Source organism: Podarcis muralis, chromosome 15 (assembly GCF_964188315.1).
Source record: "Podarcis muralis chromosome 15, rPodMur119.hap1.1, whole genome shotgun sequence".
Taxonomy (NCBI): Eukaryota; Metazoa; Chordata; class Lepidosauria; order Squamata; family Lacertidae; genus Podarcis; species Podarcis muralis.
Window position 1 is genome coordinate 29,545,381 of NC_135669.1, and position 22,178 is coordinate 29,567,558.

The 22,178-nt window shown below is 52.1% G+C and overlaps 2 protein-coding genes across 4 annotated transcripts in view; both read left to right on the forward strand.

The window, feature by feature from the left end:
• HIP1 (huntingtin interacting protein 1) overlaps positions 1–3,357 on the forward strand; it is a 71,701-nt gene extending 68,344 nt beyond the window's left edge. For all 3 annotated transcript variants that reach the window (XM_077919715.1, XM_077919717.1, XM_077919716.1), the window contains exons 29-31: positions 7–68; positions 172–283; positions 902–3,357. In XM_077919715.1, the coding sequence (XP_077775841.1) occupies positions 7–68; positions 172–283; positions 902–921 (194 nt within the window). In that variant the 3' untranslated portion in view covers positions 922–3,357. The remainder of the gene's footprint in view (positions 1–6; positions 69–171; positions 284–901) is intronic.
• A 2,518-nt stretch (positions 3,358–5,875) lies between these two features.
• On the forward strand, positions 5,876–21,862 carry LOC114585281 (nuclear envelope pore membrane protein POM 121). Its single transcript, XM_028707798.2, has 13 exons — positions 5,876–6,397; positions 9,433–9,648; positions 10,243–10,419; positions 11,305–11,385; positions 11,818–11,992; positions 13,186–13,298; positions 13,733–13,809; positions 14,353–14,477; positions 14,769–14,871; positions 15,173–15,346; positions 16,541–18,277; positions 19,058–19,180; positions 19,427–21,862. The coding sequence occupies exons 1-13, from the start codon at positions 5,946–5,948 to the stop codon at positions 19,519–19,521; spliced, it is 3,648 nt and encodes a 1,215-aa protein (XP_028563631.2). The 5' UTR covers positions 5,876–5,945; the 3' UTR covers positions 19,522–21,862.
• Positions 21,863–22,178: the final 316 nt, after the last annotated feature.

The following is a 22,178-nucleotide window of genomic DNA, read 5'->3' on the forward strand; positions in this document are numbered from 1 at the left end:
CTGCAGACAGCATGGACTTCTCCGCCATAACGCTAACACAGATCAAGCGTCAAGAAATGGATTCCCAGGTATTTGGGAGAGGGAGGGAGAAAAGAGAGTAAAAAATGCCAGGCAGAGCAGAAGGGAGAGGCATTGCAGCCTGACTCCAGAAGTCTTTCTCCTCCCTCCTAGGTGCGAGTCCTGGAGCTGGAGAACCAGTTGCAGAAGGAACGCCAGCGCCTGGGAGAGCTGCGGAAGAAGCACTACGAACTGGCAGGGGTGGCTGAGGGCTGGGATGAGAATGGTGAGTCTGGTGGCCTGTTGGCTTCTATGTTGGCCTTTGGGCCACAGCAGGTTCTGGGCTTGCTGGCCTAGCCACAATTCTCCCAACTTGGGCCTGTAGCCTCCTTCCTGCTAAGACACGGAGGACCAGCAAAGGGAAAGGAACCACAGTTGAAGGCCCTTTCATCTCAATTCCCAACACCTTGAGTTAGTGCTGCAACCACCGAAAGGGCAAAATTACATTTGTGGAGCACCCATGCCAAAAATAATAATAATCTTGGGTCAAGGAAAGCCTTACCTTATAGCAGTGGTAAGGAAATAGCCCACCCTCCTCTGATAGGCCACATTTGGAAGGTAAGCGGAGCTGCCTACCTGTCAATCACCTGCCACCAGCTGTCAAACATCAAAGGAAGAAACAGAAGCATGCTCTTGAGTGAGCTCCCAATTATTTTGTTGTTCCTTCCTTTGCAACCCCAGCTGGAGCCATAGCTGAGGTTTGAATCCAAACTGTGCTTGAAAGATTTATTCCAAAAGCAGGTTAGTTATGGGTTGTATTCACACATATACACCAATACCTTGACTTCCCTAGTTGCCTATACCTGACAAAGAGCTTTCTCTTTCTCTCTCTCTCTCTGCCCAGGTGCTAATCTAGCCCCCTGAGGAGACAGCTGGAGAAGAGGCACCATCCATTGGTGCAGCTCCTTCCGAACACGAATTATAAACTCCTTTGGAACATACCGCAAAGCCTGTGCTCACCACGAAGACATTCCTCTCTCTCTCTTGGGCCAGCCAGGGCGCCCTGCTGGTCAAGAAGATAGTAGCAGCCATGGCAGAGGGGGCACAGGGAGAGGAGGTGAGGAGCCTCCCCAGCACCATAGCAGCAACAGTAGCAGCATCCACATGCACTGCCTGCCATAGCCCACAAAGCCCACACTGGCCTCATGGGCATTGTTCTAGCTTTGCAGCCTCTCTGCAAAAGTCGTACTCCATCTCTCTCTCCTCCACCACCTTCAGTTCACTTCCTTATTTGCACAACCTCCGAGCTGCCAGCCTTGGCCTTCGACCCACACCAGGGCCCATGGTGACATCTCTCTGCTCATGCTGCTTCTCTTTGTCTGCCACCTCTTGTCCTCAGAACCAAGAGGGTGGCAGGACCTGCTGAAACTGTAGTGTGTGTGTGTGTGTGTGTGTGTGTGTGTGTGTGTGTGTGTACACCTGACCACCCTGCGATGACAGGGTTGGAGGGCCTTCAGTACAAACAGACCATGGTGCCCATAGAAGGGATGGATTAGGTCCATCCCGGAGATGGGTGGCAGCCATCTTCTCACAGGCCATCCCGTAACAGGCAGGAAACACTTCTTGGCCTCACAGCCCCTCTCTTCTCTGGCTCTGCTGCCCACTCCAACAAAGCAGGCCTTTCTGCTGCTTGAGAGCAACCCACTGTGTGTTGAGCCAGCAATAAACAGCTGAGAATCTCAGAGCGGGAAGAGCTGGCGAGGGTCTGATGGGGCCAGAGCAGCTGCTTTCATGTTGGGCTCTGTGAGGGACTCCACCTGCTCATACGTAGACCTGGCCAGTTGCCCTTTTCTCACACAGAGTCCATTAGCACAACCCATCAGCCCTCCCTGGACCGAACGGAGTCTGAAATAGCCAGCAACGCAAGGCAATGTGGATCCTGTTGTAGACTTGGCTTCTGCCCCACCCAACTGATGCTGCCTTCCATGACTGGCTGCCTCAGGCACCTTGTGATCACTGTGAGTCATTAGCCATACAGCAGTGGAAACATCTGGGCAGCAACACTGCACTGTCCTTGTTCATGATAGAGGAGTAGGTTTGCGCTCTCTCTCTCTCTCTCTCTCTCTCTCACACACACACACACACACACAAGCATGGATACACCTGTACACCCTAGATTAAAACCTGCCACTGGGGGCAATCCAATGTGTGCCTGCTCCTCGCTCCAGCTGGGGCAATCACTCGGAAGCAGAGAACCTCCCTGCTGCATCAGGTGGGACTGCCCTGTGCCTGGTATTTGCCAGCAGGCCAACCTGTTTCAACTTGAGGGCGGGAGGGTTCAAGCTACAATCCAAACAAAGGTGACCATCATGTAACATTCTTCCTGGGTCATCTGAAAAGGCCCCAAGGGCTGCCAAAGAGGCTGGGAACTTTGGAAGCCCTAACAATGGAGTGGGTAGTTGGACTGGGCCCAGGATCAGCCTTTGACAAGGCAAAACAGGGAAATTCGTGAGTCTGACTTGTGGCGCTGTGTCCCACAGTGTCCCTGGGCCCGTTCCAGACTCTCCTCCTTGCCCTCAAGTCACTCAAGATCAGTCTGTCTTTCGCACACTGCCATTGGGGTGCAGGGGCTGGAGGGACCCACAGAGGAGCCAGGGTTTCTTGCTCTCCACGTTGGGAGTTACTCCGACTTGCCTACCCCTCTCCAGTTCTTCTGAAGAAGTCGTTGCTTAGACCAACAGCCTCTCCAAGTGGTGCCTGTTAATGCCCCCGGCCTTCCTGCCATCTGGGTGGCAGCAGCCCAAGAACCAAATAGCCCTCTCTTCCCACCGCCAGCTTGAATGAGGCCACTCAGCTGCCTGCCTCTCTCTCCGAAGCAGCAGGAACAGCCTTGCTGCCACAGCACATGATAGGAGAAGGGGCTCCATATGGCACTGAACTACCCTTACGCAACCCCTTCTGCCCTCCGTCCCCTCCCCCCCAACTACCTCAGGTTTTCAGGCTGATGGGCCACCCATGTTGGGGACAAAACAGAAGAAGACTGCCTGCCAGGGTGATGTCTTGAGCCTGGCAGAAAGGCCATTTTGTCTCACTAGTAAAGTGACTTCCTCAGTGCTCGCTCTTTCTCCTCTATTTTTTAAACGTTTCCTAAATTGGGGTGAGGGGTGTCAAACAAAAACTTCTATTAGAGCAGTTTCCCTTAAGTGACTAAAATCACTCACCACAGGTCTGGGGCCAGGTTACCAGTTGACCCAGGTGCCAGCTCTCTTTTTAATTATTGTATTAAATACAAGATCCCCCCCCCTTTGTATGATATGTTGAATGTGTGTTTTCAATTTTTAAATAAATATTTCAACCCGATTCTGTTGGCTTTGTAATTTGTAAGAGGGAGATCCAGGACTCACGGTGTTCCCTTTGGCAGACTTACTTTTCCAGCTTACTCTGTATGTGATGAGGTGAACCCAACAATCTAGCCAGACCAGCACCCATAGTAGAGTTGGTTGACCTATAGCAGCCTTCCTCAACCCAGTGCCCTCCAGCTTGGGGCTGATGAGAGTTGTAGTTCAAAATAATATGTGGGGTGCTGGGTTGGGCTAAAGGCAGGGGGGGAGTAGCATGCTGACCGTCGTCCTGCCTTTGGGGTCAGAATAACACAAAAATATGCATGTCTGACTTCTCATTCTGTGCCATTGTGGAAGGCTAGAATTTAACAATGGCCCCCTTAGGCCATGACACACAGAGAAAAGGGTAATGGTTAGGGAGAACAGGGCCAGAGCTTTTGGAATGACTCAATATGAAGTATATAGAGCTGTTAGAAGCTGCATCGAGCTCAAGGTTAAGCATCAGATCCCAGCTTTCAACACCCTGATAACCCCTTGAGGCACTTCGTATCGCCACATTCATTCCTGCACCTTTGTCCACACCATCGTTCATTGTTTTAAACATTTATACCCTGCTTTCTCCCTCCACAAGGGAGTTGCTCAAAGCAGCTTGCAGAGTGCCGGCTGGGTTGGGTCTCAGTGAAATGCATTCATTGGATTTTTTTCTTCTAGCTCAGCCTTCTGGTACATAATTTCCTATGAAAGTCCCAGCTGTCAAATGTAGAAGAGCTTCTGACACCCTTCAGGAGTTCTGTTCAGTAAACCCTGTGCTATAATGGCCCTTGTCCTTTTGTACAACAGTCCTCATTGGGGTGTCTCACCTGAGCAAATGAAAAATGCTGTTTTATTTCTGTAAGGCGCTGCTTAAGGAGCAAGGACCTGATTTCCCTACCCTGGGCAATTGTACTTAAAACCTTTGTTTTTACTCTGTACTTCAGTGGAAAAGGCAACCAAAGTCATTTGGGAAAGGACTGAAGCTCAATAGCAGACCATCCACTTTGCATGCAGAAGCTCCCAGTTTCAATTCCCAGCATTTTCCAAACTGCTGCCACTCAGCAAATACTAAGGTTGATGAATCTATGCCCTGACATGATAGGAGATATCTTCCTAAAGTGGCATACAAAGATAAATAATAATACAAGCCTCATGGTACAAGTCATAATCTAAAAAACCTTAAAGGAAAAGAGGAAAAAACAGCAAACTGGCGCTAGTTCTTATTGGTTACAGAATTCTCATTAGAACCAAGTGTGGTGGAAACCATTGTGGAAGAAAAGGAGCTGAGGGTTGTTGGTCTGCTTGAACCGGTGCAGCATCTCTGCTTCCCATCCAGCCTTATTGGATGGTTGCACCCAGGTGATGGTTGATGATGGGTGCCATGCCAGAGGGTGGTGATGGTTTATATATGGCCAAAGAAGTACCCCACATTTAACCCTCTTCTTTTAAAAGGGTAAAAAAAAGATCTATTTTCAAGCTGTGTTTTGCTGCGTCTGGAGAGCTCCCCTTCACAGAACTACCGTAGTTTTTCCTGAAGAGGAAGGATAATCCTTAAACTGGTTTAAGGCTGCAATCCAATATACATGGTTACTGGGCCACATCAGAGTAGGCTGCTCTAACTAGAGGTGGAGGACATATGTGGGGAGCTCAGGTGTTGCTGGACTCCTGCTCCCATCAACCTTTGACATTGGCAATGTTGGCTAGGACTGAAGGCAGTTGGGACTTGGGAGTCTTGTAGCAACATGCTAAAAGTGCCATGTTGGCTACTCATGGCTGAGGTGCAGGACAGGTGCTGAGTCTACCAGCACTGCCTTTCCCCTTTCACCTCCTTGGATCTTAACCCAGGGCAGCTGATCGAAGGATTTTAATTTACTTAGTCCTACTCCGAGTAGACCTACTGAAATGAATATCATAATCATTGGTGAATTCATTCCAACGGGCAGCCCACTGAGAGGACTTGCTTGGCTGCAGCCCCAGAACCTCCAAGCGCCATCGCAGTCTACCTCCATGAGGGGATTGTTGCCCCCGTGTGCGTTGTTTTTCTTACTGATACGTGTTAGTAATTTATTTCTATTACTGTTTCTACTTTATTCTTATTTATTCGCGTAATTCGTGCTTTTTGTGACTGTAACCACTGTTGAACATCTCCTCAGCTCCTTCTGTGGCCAGACATTTTCTATGACCTGTTAGCCGGGTTCCTCTTCTCCTCATGGCCAATTCGGGGACACTTGCGAGGGAGACCATTTTGAATCCCCGCCTGCCCAGGGGTCAACCCAGGCTGGGGAGAGCGAGAGAGAGAGCGACTCAGATTCACCTCAGCGCTTCAGGCGCCCCGCCCCACTTTCCTTCCTTCCCGCCTTTCTTCCCTCCCCTCCGCCTCGCAGAAAGAGGCCTCTCGTTCTCTCCAGGCCACGCCCATTCCCTCCCTCCTCCTCCCCCGTGCCGACGAGATCCACGGACCACGCCCCCTTGTTCCTCGGGCGCGCGCGGGCGCGCGGTGCATGCCGGGCACGGGAAAGGGAAGAGCGCGAGTGGCTGAGGCGGCCGTGGCGGCTGCGGCGCGTCGGGGCCTCGATGTCTCGGGGCGGCGGCGCGTCGGGGCCCGGCTGGGGCTGGTGGCCTCCGTCGCGGCGGCGGAATCCTCGCGAGCGAGAGCAGCGGGGCCGGCGGAGAGGCGGAGGGTCGTCTGAGGGCGGCCGGGCTTGGGCCTTCCCCGCAGCCGCGGCGGCAGCGGCCGCGGCGTCGCTGTCGCTGCTGGTACTACTGCTGGGCCTGTCGGGGGCGGCGCTCTCGCTGGCCGTGGCGGCGGCGGCCGGGGGAGCCTGGGCGGCCGCCTCGTCCTCTGCGGGAGGAGGCGGCTTCGGGAAGGAGATGAAGGGGCCGTCGTCGCTGCCCCACCGCGCCTTCTCCCCCGCCGTGGCCAACGGGGGCCCTGCCATGGGGGGCGGATGCTGCTACGCCTCACCGGTCCTGCCCGAAAGGAAGCGGCGGCAGTTGCAGCAGCAGCATCAAAGAGGGAGCTGCGGGTAAGAAGAGGGCGGCGGGTAGTCCTCTCTCCACGCCCCCCACCCAAGAGCGCTCGGAAGAAAGGAGGAGCGCCCTTCTGCACTCTGCACATGTTTCGGGGGCAGAAGCTTGTCACACTCCTCTCTCCACAACCTCCACCCATGCTCGGAGGAAGAGAGGAGCGCTCTTTTGCACTCTGTACATGCGGGGTGGTGGGTTGTGGTGAGGAAAGACGCCTGCTGCTTGTGCCATAAGCAGGGCCTCCAGCAGAGCACATGCCCATTTATTGGAGATGGGAAAGCAAACCGAAGAGAAGCTGACCCTGTCCATTATTCTTCCTGCTCCACTGGTTGTCTTCAGCTTGTCTAGGGAGCTCCTTCTTCATCTTTGGGCACGTGGATGTGCAAAATAAAGCTCCATCCACATGTTCACTTCCCACACCTTGAACCCAGCCTTCCTTCCTTCTCCAACACACACCCCTCTCACTTGCATGTGGGGCAAGACACTCCTCCTGCCTGCTGTTGAGCTCCTGCCTAAAAGTGCAGTTTCTGTTCCCCAGGGTTTAGCCTTTTGTATTGAGGCAGCTTCTGTAGCTATGATGGTTCCAGGATAACTTTGGAAGAAGAGAGTGATTTTGCTAGAGGGGTCTCTAGGGGGCCCTTGGTAAAGATCTTATGGGGGACCAAGGGAGCTTAGGGCAGATTAGGACACTTGGTTTCAGGCAAGACCTTTCCCCCAGCATGGCCTGGAGGAGCATGTGGGCTGCAACCTCTCCTGCCCACCTCACTGCATTCCTCCCACTTCCGGTTGCTCTTTCTGCTCTGCATCATTTTCCACTCTTGGCCCTGGTTGCAATTAGTCACAATAACTTGCCTGGCCAGGCTTTTCATTTGACAGTGCACTGGAGTGTCATTCAGCTTTTGTCTTTTTACTCCCTTCTCATTAAATTATTTTAGTACTGTATCAGATCCTGGACTTCTTTATCCTTCCAAGTTCCCCATCTATTGCTGCTCTTCTTCTAGAGCTCCTGTCTTACTCCTCTTGGGGCTTCCAACACAGAAAAGCTCAGGTTTCCTTTCCCCTCCCTCCTGTTTCACTTTCATTCAAAGCCTTGGTACATTTAATCACCCTGCTGTGTGGTGCTAATCCAGGTGCTTTAGTTGAAAGCAGTGGGTGCTGAATGTCCTGAGGGAGCCCCATTACTGCCTAGAGACCAGCCAGGCTTTTTTCTCAAGGCTGAATGTGCCAGTTTGGGATCAACAGTTGTGCTTGCTGCCAGACTGTGTTGAGAGAGATTCTGTTGTTTGTTCTTTATCAGCTTTACCATTGTATTTTAAAAAGGGCAAGTTAGACACTTTGAGTGATGTTGGTTTCAGCCAGAATAGTTAGGTGTGTAAATGGTCTAAACAATAAAGAAAAAGACCCAACTCAGGCGTGTGTCCTTTTGCTGGCAGTAGCTTTCCTGTGAGGGGTAGGGGCTGTGTCCCAGTGGTAGGACAGAATCTCCAGGAAGGGCTGAGAGTGTCCCCTGCTGAAGACCCTGGAGAGCCTCTGCCAATCAATACAGACAGTACTAAGCTAGCTGGACCAGTTTGGTCCAAGCTCTATGTAGGACAGCTTCTTGTGTTCTAAAAGGCTAGTGTATTGGAGGCTTTTTTGTTTAGCAGCAAATAACACTACTAAGGTAGGGACTAGATAGATGCTTATCAAATTGCACATGGCGTATAGGAAATGGTGAGATTATATGGAGACTTCCTTCCACCATAAGACTGGAACCTCAGGTGGCTGATTACTTTGATTGCCAGTAGACAAGAAAATGCTTCTTCCTATAGGCAGGATTAATCCATGGGGCTTGCTTACTGCAAGCTGTAGTGTTGGCCCCTGGCTTAGATGGCATGTTCAGAGGAGGAGGAGGGTTGTTGATGGCTGAATGGAACCTTCAGACATCTTCAGGGGCAGCTTCCCTCTGAATCAGATGCTGGGAAGGGTTGCTGCCCCTTCCCCCCTGTTTGGGGGCTTCCCAGAGGCACCAGGATGGCTAATGTGAGAAGCATCAGGATGCAGGGTGTGGTGGTTCTTGTAGCTGCAGTGTGATCTGCTTGTTTCCTCACAGAGGATTGGATTCTCAGCATCTTCATTCCAGTCCCTTGTGTGGAAGTGGCTTGTCCAAAACTTTCTGCATTGTGATGAGTTCAGAGATGGCAAGTCCAGGAAATGTGTGCTGTGAAGAGAGAAATACCTTTTTGTCTTCTGCAGGAAATTGTCTTACATAAAGGCATCCCTGAAGTCATAGAAGCCCTGAATGTTGATGTGCTTGCCTTGCATTAAGGAATTAAGGAAAGCATTCCAGCATATCCCTCTCCTGTCTTGAGAGGCTGCTGGGGCAGGACTTTTCCTTACGAAGTAGGTGGGGAGCCCATTTCGGCACCTCATTTCTTTGAACATGAATCAGCCAACTTTAAACTGTTAGAGGAGCCCCTCTCTCCTTCCACAAGCTCATGTGGGTGTTCAATAGAATGCCATACATTTGATGTGATGTATCTGAGCTTCACAACCTCCATATGTGTGTGTGTGTTTGTTAGGTTAGGTGATTGTAACAGCTCAGCAGTGATTTTAACAATTTGATGGAGATTGTTTGATGTATATCTTTCAGATGAATAACAGAAGCCTTCCACACTTGAATCCAGCCATTGCTGCACTAGTGTTCAGGTTGGTGTAGTGAGGACAGTGTCTGCCAAGTATTTTGCCAGGGCAGTAAAGCAACCGGCAGTATAAACTGATGGATCATGTGTCTTCCTATTTGTGGCTGAGGTTATTGACACTCAGAGCGCCATCAGTCCTCAGCTTTTGAACGTGTGTAGTTTCCCCCAGGTTCTTCTTACAAAGTGGATCATGGCTGTGAAAAGAAACCCCTTGTAGTAGCCAAGAAGAGAACTTGCCTGTTCAGTTTGAGGGTTTCCTTTTTTAGCTTGTACTTTTTGAGGAAAGGCCAGCCACTCTTTGGGCATCTTCTTTCCCCTTGTCTTGACTGACCCGTGTTCTTTTCTCTCTTCAGGGACCACCTCTCTGCATCACCTCATTTTATGCTTTCCCCTCGGCGGCGCTACCCCATCCAGCAGGCACAGTACGCCTCTCTGGGGACCCTGCCCTCAATCTGCTGGGATGGATATCGGCGTAAAAACAGGCTGTCTGTCCACAACTCCAGCCTGGCTCGGAGCCCTGTGACGGTGAAGATTGCTCGACCAGACAGCAGCCTCTGCCGTTCCCCACTGTAAGTCTCTGGCTAGGATCTGTCCCAAGCCAAGCAATTCCTTCATGGGTTTATTTTTTATTTTTTAATAATCAAAAGATTAACAAAAGCAACAAACAGTAAGCATAACAAAATGCAACAAGACAAAACAAAAAACCCAAGCACTTTAAAAAAAACAGACTAAAACACAATTCCAATAAATGTTTAAAATGACTGGGTAGAGCTAGGAGAAATTGGGAAGATCCCTTCTGGTGGATTTTGATTTTGTAAAATTGGGGTGTATACCCAGCCTAAATCTCACTTGGCCCTGTTGCCTCATTAGGCCAGTCCTGATTGGTTGGTGTGAGCGGCCAAGCCTCTCTTCCTCCTCTTCAGCTGATGGCCCTAGAATGACTTCTTAATCAGCATCAGCTTGCTGCCCTAGAAGAGCTTTGTGAGGTCATGAGCCAGCCCTCAGGCTGATGTCGAGAGAGACTCCTTGCAGCCATAACTCTTGCCAACAAGATCTCACTGGATTCAGGCGGGTGGGGACACCTTGCCTCCTGAGGGAGAGCATATTGTTGGGATGCGGGAGAGCGCCGATTCCTTATGACTACTGTTTCTTCCTATTAACAGGTTGGAGCAGCTGGCTTCCCCCGTGGCTTTCTCTGCAACGCCCAACAGTACCCTGGACCCGTGCGCCAAAGAGACGGTCTTGAGCGCTCTCAGGGAGAGCCGAAAGAGGGCCGTGGAGGAGGAGGAGGAGGGAGAGGAGGACCAGAATGTCCCAGGTGGCCAGGAGAGCAAGAGGAGGTAAAAGCCAGCAGTGGCCTGTCTGGTTGCCAGCAGCATCCATTAGGGCACAAAGGGGCTGAGATCCTGGGACTGAAGATGTCTGCCTCAGAACCACTGGTGCTTAATCACTGAGAAAAGGCAGAAACAACCCAAGTCGTACCTTGCCCCTATCAAGGCTGGAGTGGGTTCTTGGTGACATAGTGAGCCTCAGGTTCCTACATGTTGTTGGAACTCTCTATATCCCCAAAGTCTCTTAAGTGAGTGAACTACACAGTTGTTTAAGGGACCTGTGCACAAGTGCTTGAGTATTCAGGTGCTTGCAGGTGCTTTTCCTGCTCCCTGGGCCTCCAACTGGGCTTGTGGTTGCATGGGGGAGACAAATCCCAAGCCCGTATTGCTATGTCATACAGGTTGCACAGCCAGGAAGAGGGGTGTGGCAATCATGATTCTCACTCTACACCCACACATTCTCAGCCTCATGCTCAGTTACGGTTTGGCTTTGCTTTGCTTCCAAACTGGACCATGGCATTGTTGCAATGTGGCTTTGTGGGGGTGAGGGTGAGAGGCTGCTGAGATGGACTTCAGTTTCAATTAGCTGAAAAATCTAAAAGAGCAAGACCCCTCTCTCAAAACCATTTGACTAATTTCTGAATAGCCCCCTTCAAAAAATGAATGAAATGGTAAACCACCAGCCCCTTGCATCACCTGCTAAGTTGCACCAAGATTTAAACTGGGGTCTTCCAAGCTTGTTGGCATCTGCCACTATGCCATCCCTTGCCTTGCACAGGCTGAGAACTGAGTTGGCCTTGCTGAGTATGGTAATGAGCTGGATCCATGCTTGTGACAGCTACGCTCTTACATTTTCTGAAGACCTTGTTTTCCCTTTTCTCTCCCCCCTTCCAGGCGCCATGATAGCAGTGGGAGTGGACAGTCTGCCTTTGAGCCCTTGGTGGCCAACGGCGCCCCAGCATCTTTGGTCCCCAAGTAAGTACTGAGAGTTATGCCTGGAAAAAGGCTTCCTCCTAATGGTATTGACAAATAATGGTGGAGTGTAGGGGAGCAGTACTCGTTACACCAATCAAATTCAGAGGCCTGACCTCTATCCTCTCCCCTCCCCTCGCCTGCATTGAAGTATTTTTAAAAAGAGAGAAACCACAATTGGATCTGCTTCATCATGTGTCCTTTGGCGCTGAAATGCTGCTGTGCACATGGTTGTGCTAGGAGAGGCAGATTGAGGCCATTGTTCATATGCGTGGAGAGAAGTTTGAGGTTTGGCAAATCTCTCCATGCTCTCCTGGATATGAATTGTGGGGTGATTTCTGTAAAAGGCCATCTTCCCAGCAAGGCTTTGACAGAAGGCGAGCCCTGTCGAAGGTGGCTCACTGTGCTACTGTCATCTCTGCCTCTTGCCCCTAGGCCTGGCTCCCTGAAGCGCTGTCTCCTCCTGTCCCACTGCCTGGAAGAAGGCTCCTCCAAGAGGTCGCGTACCTCCTCCCTCAGCTCCATCAACAGCCTGCCTGTAGGGGGGATCCCTAGCTCCATCCGCAATGCCATCGCCAGCTCCTACAGTTCCACCCGGGGCCTCTCACAGGTACGTGCCAGTCCCTTGGCTTCTTTTCCCCATGGTCAGGGAGGCTGGAGATATTTAGCATCACAAGTCATGATATATCAACTGAGCGGCAATCCCTTTGTGTAAATTAATAAGAAAATCAGTAGTTCTAAATTCTGTGTTACATTAGTTGTTTTTCAATGGTCTTCATCATAAATGTTTAAACTGTTTTTCTCATATTTAAAAAAAAACAAAAGTTTATACCTGAGAAGTCAAGCTTAGCCCCCCCCCCCTTTACTGTTAGAGATTATACATTTTCAACTGGTATAATTCATGGCATGTTGACTGGAACTGATGAGTCATAGTCCAAAACATTTGGAGCCCAGTTTGCAGAAGGCTGCCCTAGTTCTAGATAAAATTGAACATGGGGATGGCAAAGCCACACTGGACAATTGAGATGCCCCTGAGAGTTCCTACTTGTAGAAGGGCCAGCTGACAGCATATAGCTTTAGTTAATCTTTGAAAGTTATCCCTGAAATGAAATGCCTTTAGGACATGGAACATGAAAGGCCTTTCAGAGTTCCAAAAATATTTTCATCTCCTAGGAACATTGTTGCTCCGTGTCCTGACTTCTTGCATGATCGTACTTCATCTTATTTTATATTCTAATTCTCTGGGTTGGCCTGTTGGCCCTTCACCCAGCTACCTGGCGGACATGAAGCCAGTCTGGGTTTGGTCAGTGCTTGAATTGGAAGCCCCCATGAAAGCACTTTCATCTTGAATTATATGCGAGAACAGCAGGGTGTGAACGTGCTTACAAAGTGTGTTACTTCATCTGTTGGTAAATATAGAAGGCAAGATTTAGTAATTGCATTACTCTGATCTTGCTGTGACTTTTGCCGTGTTCCAGGATTTTGTTCATTTTATATCTGTTAAGACAGGGGGCATCTGTGGTGCCCTCCAGATGCTGTTAGACTCTAGCAGCCCATCCAGGCAGGACGACGAATGGTCAGGGTGATGGGGTTCCAGTCAGCAATGCCTCGAATGCTGCCATAGGTTCTCCATTCTTGGATTAAATCATCTGGCTGGAGCTGATGGGCACTGTAGCCCAGCAACATCCGAAGGGCCTCAGGTTGGCTGAGGCTGTGCTAAGTGGTTTCACTAGAGCTCCAGCTAAGAGATGTGTGATGCTGCCATCTTACTCTGCCTCTGCTGTCCTCTTTCCTTCCCTCCAGGTATGGAAGAGGAGCGGCCCAAGCACCTCTCCTCTCTCCAGCCCAGCATCCTCCCGTTCTCAGACACCTGAGAGGCCGAACAAAAAAGCAAGATACCCCAATGCCAGCCTCACGTGAGTGCATCTTCTCCCTGCCTGCTTGTGGCAGTGTGGGGCCAAGGCCGGGAAGGGCCAGGAGGCCGGCCGGGGGGGTGTTCAAGGACTCCCCCCTTCCCCATGGTTCCCATCCGGAGCAACACCTCCCTTCCCTTTCACGTTGCCACAGTTTTCCTCTGTTGATGCGCACTCTGGAAAAGAGTGCTGTTTCTGAGTGAAAGCATTAGAGGTCTTGTACAAGACCAACTTTGCCTTTGAATAGGTAGAAGGATTCTGTGAAATGGGAAAGCTGACTCCTTAATGTGGGTGTTTTCGGACAGCACAAGGTACATTTTATAGCAAGGGTCCTCCAAGGCATCCGCTTCCTTAGCTGCACCCCTTCACCTGCCAGAGTATTGAGAGCAATGAGTCCTCAAGAGTCAGGTCTCACTGGCTTTCTCCTTTTGCTCCAGGGATGATGAGTCTCACCAGTCTATCAACTCCACACCTGTGAGGACAGACAAGGAGGCGCCAGCAGAGAAGAATGAGTGTGAGTAGGCAGGTGGAGGGGGGCAGGGATGCTTTGCTAATAAAAAGGTGGACATACCTGGAGCAGGAACCAGAATTGATGTGGCATTGATTCTGTTGTGATCTTAAAGGAAAAAACGAACAAATGCAAAACTCTTGGTGGGTGGAGCAGGCGAGTGGGCAGAATGTTTATCTCAATACAGGCTAGTTGGGAAGACTTTAGAATGGCCGGAGGCAGGGGATGTATCTTAACGTGTAGCAATCCAGATCTCCCTGGAGCTTCCACTATCCCTGGCCTTCAGCCACACTGGCTGTCAGGAGTGAGGGGAGTTGACAGCAGCATTTGGAGGGCTGGATGCTACACGTCTCAGCAACCCCATTTTAGAAGGTTTTTCCTCTCACTTCCCATGTTCACATTATGTCCACCTGGGATTTATTAGAAGCTTAAAGTGACAGTATTTAGAAACAGGCCACCAGTGCTGCAGAATCCCAAGCCTCCTTTGGCTGGGCAGGGCCTCATGCATAAAACCGCAGGCTTAACAACTCTGGCCTCTTCTTCTTGCAGCAGCAGAGATGCCCCTGCGGAGCAGGCACAGCTCACCAGTGTCGCCACCTTCATCAGGCAGCACTGGCAAGCGCAAGCGGAAGATCCAGTTGCTCTCCACTCGGCGGGAAGATAATTTCACCATGGTACGCTCCTTCTGTTCCTTTTTCTGGACTTAGTTGGCCTTGAGGACAAGCTTGGAGTGAGAGAGAATGAGTGCCAAGCTCTTGACTCGCTGCCTTTTGCCTTGACTGAGTCAAAGGTTGCTGACCGCTTTGACTGCCCCTGGTGTAAACAAGGCTGAGCCAGGTAGACTGTCTTGGTGTCAGGCTGCTGCCTCTGCTGCCCCTTGGAGGGCTTTCCCTCCTTCCTCTGGGGGCCCACTGGACTGCCATGCTCACCTGAAACAAGCAATGTCCCTCCTCTTCTCTCCACAGCCTCTTCCGCCTCAGCTGGGCTATTCTGTCACTTCTGCTGACCTGGATGCAGAAAAGAAGGCTGCTCTGCAGTGGTTCAACAGAGTCCTGGAGGACAAGACTGGTAGGAGCACCCTCTCCCCTCTGTGTATGAACTGCCTCAAGTTTAGGGAGGGGAGGGCATTGGAATAAGGGGCTTGCAGAGTAAAATAAAACAGAAAACGGGGAATTTTGGATCTCCTCAAGAAGGTCCCTTTAGTGGCTCTCAGGAATAGCAGGTCTATCAGATGGCTTTGTACATTTGGTTGCCTCCTTGGTTGTTGTGTTTGGGTGCCCCTGGGTTTATTCTGCATTTATATCCTGCTTAATACATTTTTTTAAAGCCCTAAGCACTCTGCTCCTTACATGCTGGTCCTCCCCAACAGATTCCACTCCCAGACTCTCAGCGCCGATGACCTCACCACCCAGCACCCTGTCTTTCGGGACAATACCTAACAAGTCCACTGCTGTGTCGCTGTCTGTCACAGCTGCCAGCACCAACCCCCTCCTGGAGAGCCTGAAGAAGATGCAAGATGGGCAGAGCTCCTCAGGGCTAACTGGTGAGTGGTTTGGGGAGGCCTTGGGGGAAGACAGTAGCTTGGCTATGATGTGATTGAGGGTACAGCTCTTCCCAATGGCGTTCTGCCTTCCTGCTGCAGAAACCTAGCCATGCTGGTTTGGAAAGGGGTGTGGGAGGGAGATTCCAGAGGGGTTTTTATCTGGTGGAGGGCACCTGATGACCCTGGGGGCTAAAGGATCTGAGTTACTTAGTTTCTTTAAGGCATCATACCATTAAAAGCTGATCAATTGCAGTTTTTCAAGGGGGCACAAAAAATAGCTTGGGTGACACTTCCTTTCAAGGAGTCGGAATTTCCTACCTTGGGAGCTTCTCTAATTTGGAGTGCCTACTTGCAGGAGAACCTCTTCCAGGGTTGCCAGCCTGATGTTGATTTCTACCACCTCCCCCAGCCAACCACAGCCAGTCACTAGGCGCTGCCTTGGCTGCCTCTGCTCTACCTCTGTGTGCTCTGTAAGGCATGTTTCCCTTTCTGGGACTGCAGCTCCTATCAGCCGCAGCCAGCGGTGCTGTATGATGTTGGGACTGGAGGGAGCTGAGCAGTATTAGCCCACAGCTGGTGGGAGTTTCCGTTGCGGGTAGCCGTTCTTAAGGTGGTCTGTGGAATCCCCGCTCCTGAGTGCGATAGACTTGCTTGTAGCTTCATGAAGAGTCTTCCTTGAGGAATGTCCAGTCTTGTTAAGATCAGGGTGACCTTAAGTCTCAGGTCAAAACTAGCTGGTTACTCTAAGCCACTTTCCAGGGATTAATGGACAAAGTTAACTACATCAGAGGAGGTGGGGGGAGAGAGGTTGACACAGTATTCTGGAATTCCTGACAAGTTTCTTGAGGGCACAGACTCCCCCCCCCCCCCCACAATTTGCTTCTTTGCCGTGTGCAGATGTTAGTTTCTGTCAAGACAGATGAGTTAAGTCTCAGCCCTCTTCAACCTCCCTGTATGTAATCACAGCTGGGGTGGCTGAAGGAGAATATACAAGTTGCAGGATTTCTCATTTGACATTGCATCTTAAAGGCAAGCTGAAGACTGATATCTGATGAAGGAGGAGGCGGGGGGGCATTGAGAGAATATAGTGGTTGTCTGATGCAAAACAGAGAACTGTTGTTGATGAGCTTTCCCTGTTGAGCAGCATTTCCTCTCTGATATAGTGACAATGCTCTTCCTCCCCTGCTATTCCAGGTCCTGGCTCTGCTGCAGAGACCCCTCCACTGTCAGCCGCTTCTCCTTCCCTGGATTTGGGATCTTCCATGCCCATGAGCTCCCCTGAGGTGACCAAGGCCCCACTGTTGTCACTCGGTGTCCCAGCGCCCCTGGCTACTACAGCACTGTCTTCTTCCTCCAGTGCTGCCCAGCCTGCCAGCAGCACCTGCAGCCCAATGGCTGCCTCCTCTTCTGAGCTGGGCCAGACTCCAGCACGGCCTGCCTCTGCCCCGAAGCCCAGCACCCTCTTTGGGATTCTTACTAGCCCTCCTACAGCCCCTGTGTCAACAACAACAACAACTGCCTCTCCTGCACCTGAGGCAGCACCCATGTTCAAGCCTGTCTTTGGCAGCCTGGTGAAGAGCGAGGGGCTGGGTTTCTCCATGAGTAGCACCACCACGACTGGGCCTGCCCCAGCTACTGGGACTCTGCCCTCCTCCTTGGCTGCTCCTGCTGTCACTTCCAGCAGCACTTTCAAGCCCGTATTTGGGGCTCCGCCCCCACCAGCCACCTCAGCTCTTCCTGCAACAGTGGCAGCTGCCTCGCCGTTCACCTTCCAGCCGGCGCCCGTGCCCACCCTGCCCGCCAGCAGCTCCACCACCACAGCTACGCCTGGGTTCCCCATTCCCCTGGAGGCCACTGTGACCACCACTGCAGCAGCTCTGCTCTCCACCACAGCCAACTCCACAGCTGTCTCCTCAAGCAAGGCAGTCTTTGGCTTTGGGCCCACCATGCCGGCCTCCACAGCTGCACCTAGCAGCACCTCTGCCACCGCACCAGCATCATCCCAGCATCCCTCGCTCTTTGGGGCCCCATCCACTAGCGGCACTGCTCCCCTTTTCCAATTTGGCAAGCAGGTTGCCCCTACAGGTCCCACTCTCAGCCCCTTGGTGAGCTCTGCCTTCAGCCAGGCACCCTCCTGCAACACAGAGGCAGCTCCCAGCACCACCACCACCACGGCAGGCTTCAGCCTCTTCGGCAACAGCAGCGCCACAACGGCCCCTTCGGCCACAACACAGCCTCCCCTGATGTTTGGGTCCGGCACCTCTGCATTCACAGGGGGCTTTGGCACGGCTTCCAAGCCACCGCCTCCGTACCCAACGGACACCAGCCAGCTGGCTTTGGACACAACAGTTGCCGAGAGTCAGCAGGCAGCCACCAAGCCATCTGCAGGGCCTGTGAGCTTTGAATCTCATTTCAACTTCTCCCAGCCAGCGGCCCAACCAGCTTTTGGCAGCCCCTCACAGACACCCTTCAGTGGGACTGGGGCCCTACCATCCTTTGGTGCAAAAAGCACCACCCAGCCAGCATTTGGAGCCACCACCTCTGTCTTCTCCTTTGGGACGGCCACAACCTCCGCCACGTCGGGCTTTGGGTCCAACACTCAGACCACGAGCAGCAACAGCAGTGCAGGAGGCCCGGTGTTTGGGAGCTCAGCTCCCACTCCCTTCAGCTTTGGGGCAGCCAACCAGGCCCCTGGAGCAGTCAATGCCTTTGGCATGGGTGCAGCTGCTGCTGCTGCTGGCACTGCAGGTCCCGGAGCGGCTCCCGTGAGCTTTAGCTTTGGCAGTGGACAGATTGGGGCAGCAGGGGCAGCGGCAGCGGCTACACCCTTTGGATCTTCTTTGGCACAAAACCCTCTGGGGGCCCAGAGCCAGAGCTCTGGTTTCGCTTTCAACATCCCTGGCACGCAAGAGAGCAAGCCAGCCTTTGGAGGTGAGTCGTTCCCCAACCTGAGATGGACACACATACCTGGGTCCTGGGCAAGGGAGGTGGAGGGCAGGGTGGGTGTGCTGCAGCCATGCCCCTAGCTCCTTTCTCTCCAGGGTTGGCCGCCTTTAAAAAACAGGTTGTAAATACAACTGCGTTTGCCCACTGTCACCATTCTTCACCCTCTTCTCTTTGCAAAGCCTGAGAATTTGAGAGACATTGTCAGGCACAATATGTTAAACGTAGGGGAAGGGAGGAGAGAAACGCTTTCCCTGCCACATGGAGGTTCTGTGTACACACACTCCCCTGGATCCAGGTCTTACATCCATGCTCCTCCCTCCTCCTTATTTCCATCCCTTTTCCTCCACTCCTAGTCTAAGTTTTAGATCTTCCCAAAGCCTGGATTTTGACAGCAGAATAAATCATGCAAAGTCTCTGGGTGTGCACAGATGCCGAGGTTTTTATGCTTTGCTGGACTCGCTCTGCCTTCCTGCTAGGGAGCTTTAGAGCATGAAGCTTCAGTCCTTCATGTCAGTGACAGACTGAGGCATGTTGAGAGAGGAGGGGGACATTTCTCCCTTGGCTGGGAGACAGGCAGGTCCAAACTGACCTGCCTCATTCTGTCCAATTGGCCTTGCATTGTCTTGCAAAGGCAGAGAAGGACTGGCTCTTACTCCCGGTCCCATGCAGTAAAGCGCAGAGACTAGCACCTTGGCTTTGTTTCCCCTTGGATGCATGTCCCTACTCTGGTCGGCCTCTCATTTCACCACCTTTTTGGTCTTCTAGGAGCTCCACCACCCACATTTGGGCAGAGCTCGCCAGCACCAGGAGCGGGCACAGTGGGGGGCAGCACCCTTTCCTTTGGAACATCCATCACCCCCACCTTTGGAAGTGCCGGACCTCCTTTTGGTAAGAGTCTGGGAAGATGAGCAGAGTTTTATGGGACAGGATTTCTGTCTGCTTCCTTGCTCCCATGAACTTGAGGGGGTTGGGTGAATGGTGGGGGGGGCTGTGGGATACCCCAGCATACATTTCCCCCTTATCTATCCGGCCCTGCGTGGCAGAAGGGGCTGTTGCTGTGAGCCCTCTGACCTCGGTCTATGTAGCCGAGACTGATATGGGGGCTTCTTGTTGCTTCTCTGTCTTTCCCTGCAGGACCCCCAGCCCCCACCTTCTCCATCGGGGCAGGATCCAAGACTGGCTCCCGCCAGCGGCTACAAGCCCGGAGGCAGCACACCCGAAAGAAGTAGCCAAGAGAGACTTCCTGGCTGGGCTCCAGCTCCCGGCCAACCTGCTGTCGGGTCTAGACTGGCCTGGGCACAGCACCTGCCCAACGGAGGCTGCTGCTTCTACAGCTCACCCTCAGCAGGACTGACTGGCCTAGGGGCCACGTTGTCTGTGACGTCCGCAGGAAGTTACCCAGAGCAATTTTTACCCCCTCAAACGGGACAGGAGAAACCAAGCCCTTTTTACTTGAACAGTCCATGACTGAGTCTGGATTAAATTTTGTACATATCGGCTACTTTCCCTTTCCCCATGTGAGCAGCCCCCTGTGGATCCCTCTTCCCTCCCATCCACCTTCTTGCCTTACCTCAACCTGCTCCCTTTTCTGGCTGCCAAGGGAGGGCAGTGTGCCGGGAGGAGGCCAGCAGCGGTGTGCCAGTTTCCACTTGGAGCCCCCTCCCCTCTTCCTGGAGACAAGTGGCAGAAGGTTCTCCTGATCCAGGGCAGAGGCTCCCCACACCAAGGGCTTGGGGTCCTTTTCCGATGATGCTGTGGCCCACACCTGGCACTCGCACCACCTTCAGAGCCCCTTTGCAGCTGGCAAAACCACCTTGCCGAGGCTCCATGGTTGCAGTCACTGTGCTGGGGGCCCTTCGCCGAAACACTAATCACTGTTCCTCCGTGGCTGGGACCCCCTCCGCAGTCAGGGAGATGCTGGGGTGGAAGAGGTAGCTCCCCCCTCGCCCCCTTGCTGCTGCTGCTTCACTTGAGCCCCTGCCCTCTTCCATCTCCCTCCCCCCCCCAATCATCCGTCTGTCTGTTCTGCTCACAGAATGTGTTCTTTCTTTCCCTTTCCTTTTTTTTTTCTCAATTGCTCTGTGAATCGAGTTTGGAGGAAGAATTTAATTGTATGTGTGGCGGCATGTTGGTAATGCCGGACTTGCTGTAAACATTTCTTTTGGGGGGTGGCTGTCTTGTCTCCAAGGGAGACGAACCCCGCCGAATTGGGTGTGGACGTGGCTACGTGTGCCGAGTGGAGCCAAGCACTCGGGAGTTTTCAGACTGGGAGGCTGGCAGTGCTAAGCAGGGGGCGGCTCTGTGTGCATCATCTGGGAGGAGGAGAGGGAGGTGAAGCAAGGCCGCCCTCCCTAGCAGGGCTGCACAGCTCCAGTGCCTTTGACTCCCTGCACTGGATTTTGGTGGGAGAGAAGAGGCTCCAAGAGGGTTGCCGTGGCACAACGCTGGCTGCCCTACTACACAGCACTGCTTGCAAGAGGCTCCAGCAAGCAAAAGAGCACCCCCTCCTCTTCTAAGGAGCTCCCTTCATTTTGGTACAGAACACCCCAGCTCCTCTCCCCCCCCCCCCCGCCTCCCTCTTGAAGCGCGAAAGCCCAGTGCCTGCCAGCTTTTTTCATACAGTGGAGACAACGGTGTGAGAGTGTGTGCGTGAGCCTGCCTAATTCTAAATTTAAGAAAAAAAATATTTAAACATTTTTTAACAAAATGAAACTTTATTTTTGTATTTAAGCTAAATTGCCTTTGAATTCCTTCAAGCTTGGTTCATAGAAGTGTGTGAAAGTGCAAAGCTGTTCATTAGGAAATTAGCTGGGGTGGGGAGCTCTGAGGAGCGGGAGGTGGCCAGGCTGCAACAGTCTCAGGCTGGGAGCCCCTCGCCTGCCTCGCCCCCCCATCCCATTCCATGTTCTTTTATAATGTGGATGTGGCTTTGTCTGTCCTGTAATGCTTGAGAGCTCTTGCACATTTAGAGGGTGCCTGGCATGGGGAGTGAGTGTTTTGTCTGGGCCATTGGAGGGGCAGTAGCCAAAAGCTTCCATCCAGCCCCTGGATGTGGGGTGGGGGGAGGTTTCTAAAAGAACGAGGCTTCCACAGATCACTGCCTTGTGGATAAATGACATTGGCATGCTGGTAGTAAGCAGAGCAGTGCCTTGCTATGGGAATGGTGCTGTCTTTAAGAACTCCCTTTGTATCCCCCCCCCAAAAGAAACCCAATTCTGTGAAAGTGGAGACAACAGGTGCTTCCTGAGCTCGGGCTGCCTCTCTCCCTTTACCTCAGTCACGTCTCTGCCCAGCCAGGTAGCCACCACATCCTGAGCTTGCTAAGGGAAACAGCTTGGGACCCTCCCCGCCACCCCAGGCTGCATCCTTTCCATTGATTGCGTGCAGAGTGCCAGCGTCAACTGTGTGAGTGGGATGACGTCTGTGAGGATGGGGAGAATGATTGACTTTTTTTAAAAAAAGAAAACGTCGCAATGAAGACTTGGATCATTCCTGTTGAGGGTTTTAGCGTGAATGTGCAATTTCTTTTCCTTGCTTATGTTGATTTAAAATAAAAACAAAACTGCTTGAGGTGGAGAGTGTCTTTCTGTTTTAGCGGGAGGTATTTCCCAAAGGCGGCAGCAGCCAACTCACCCCCGGGTTTTCCTGAATGATGGGAGGGAGGCCTGCCCACTTCAGATGGATCTGCATAGCACAAAATTATTTCCTTATTTATACTCCAGCAAAGGCAACACGCATGTCATTCCCAAGCAGGTAATAGGCCACTGACCTTGCTTAGCTTCAGTGAGGTTGGGTCTGTACCTGCAGACTGCATGTTCTGGGCAGACAGAAGTGGCAAAGACTAGCAGTTTCAAGACAGCTCCTTCCCATAGTAGAATTAAACAGT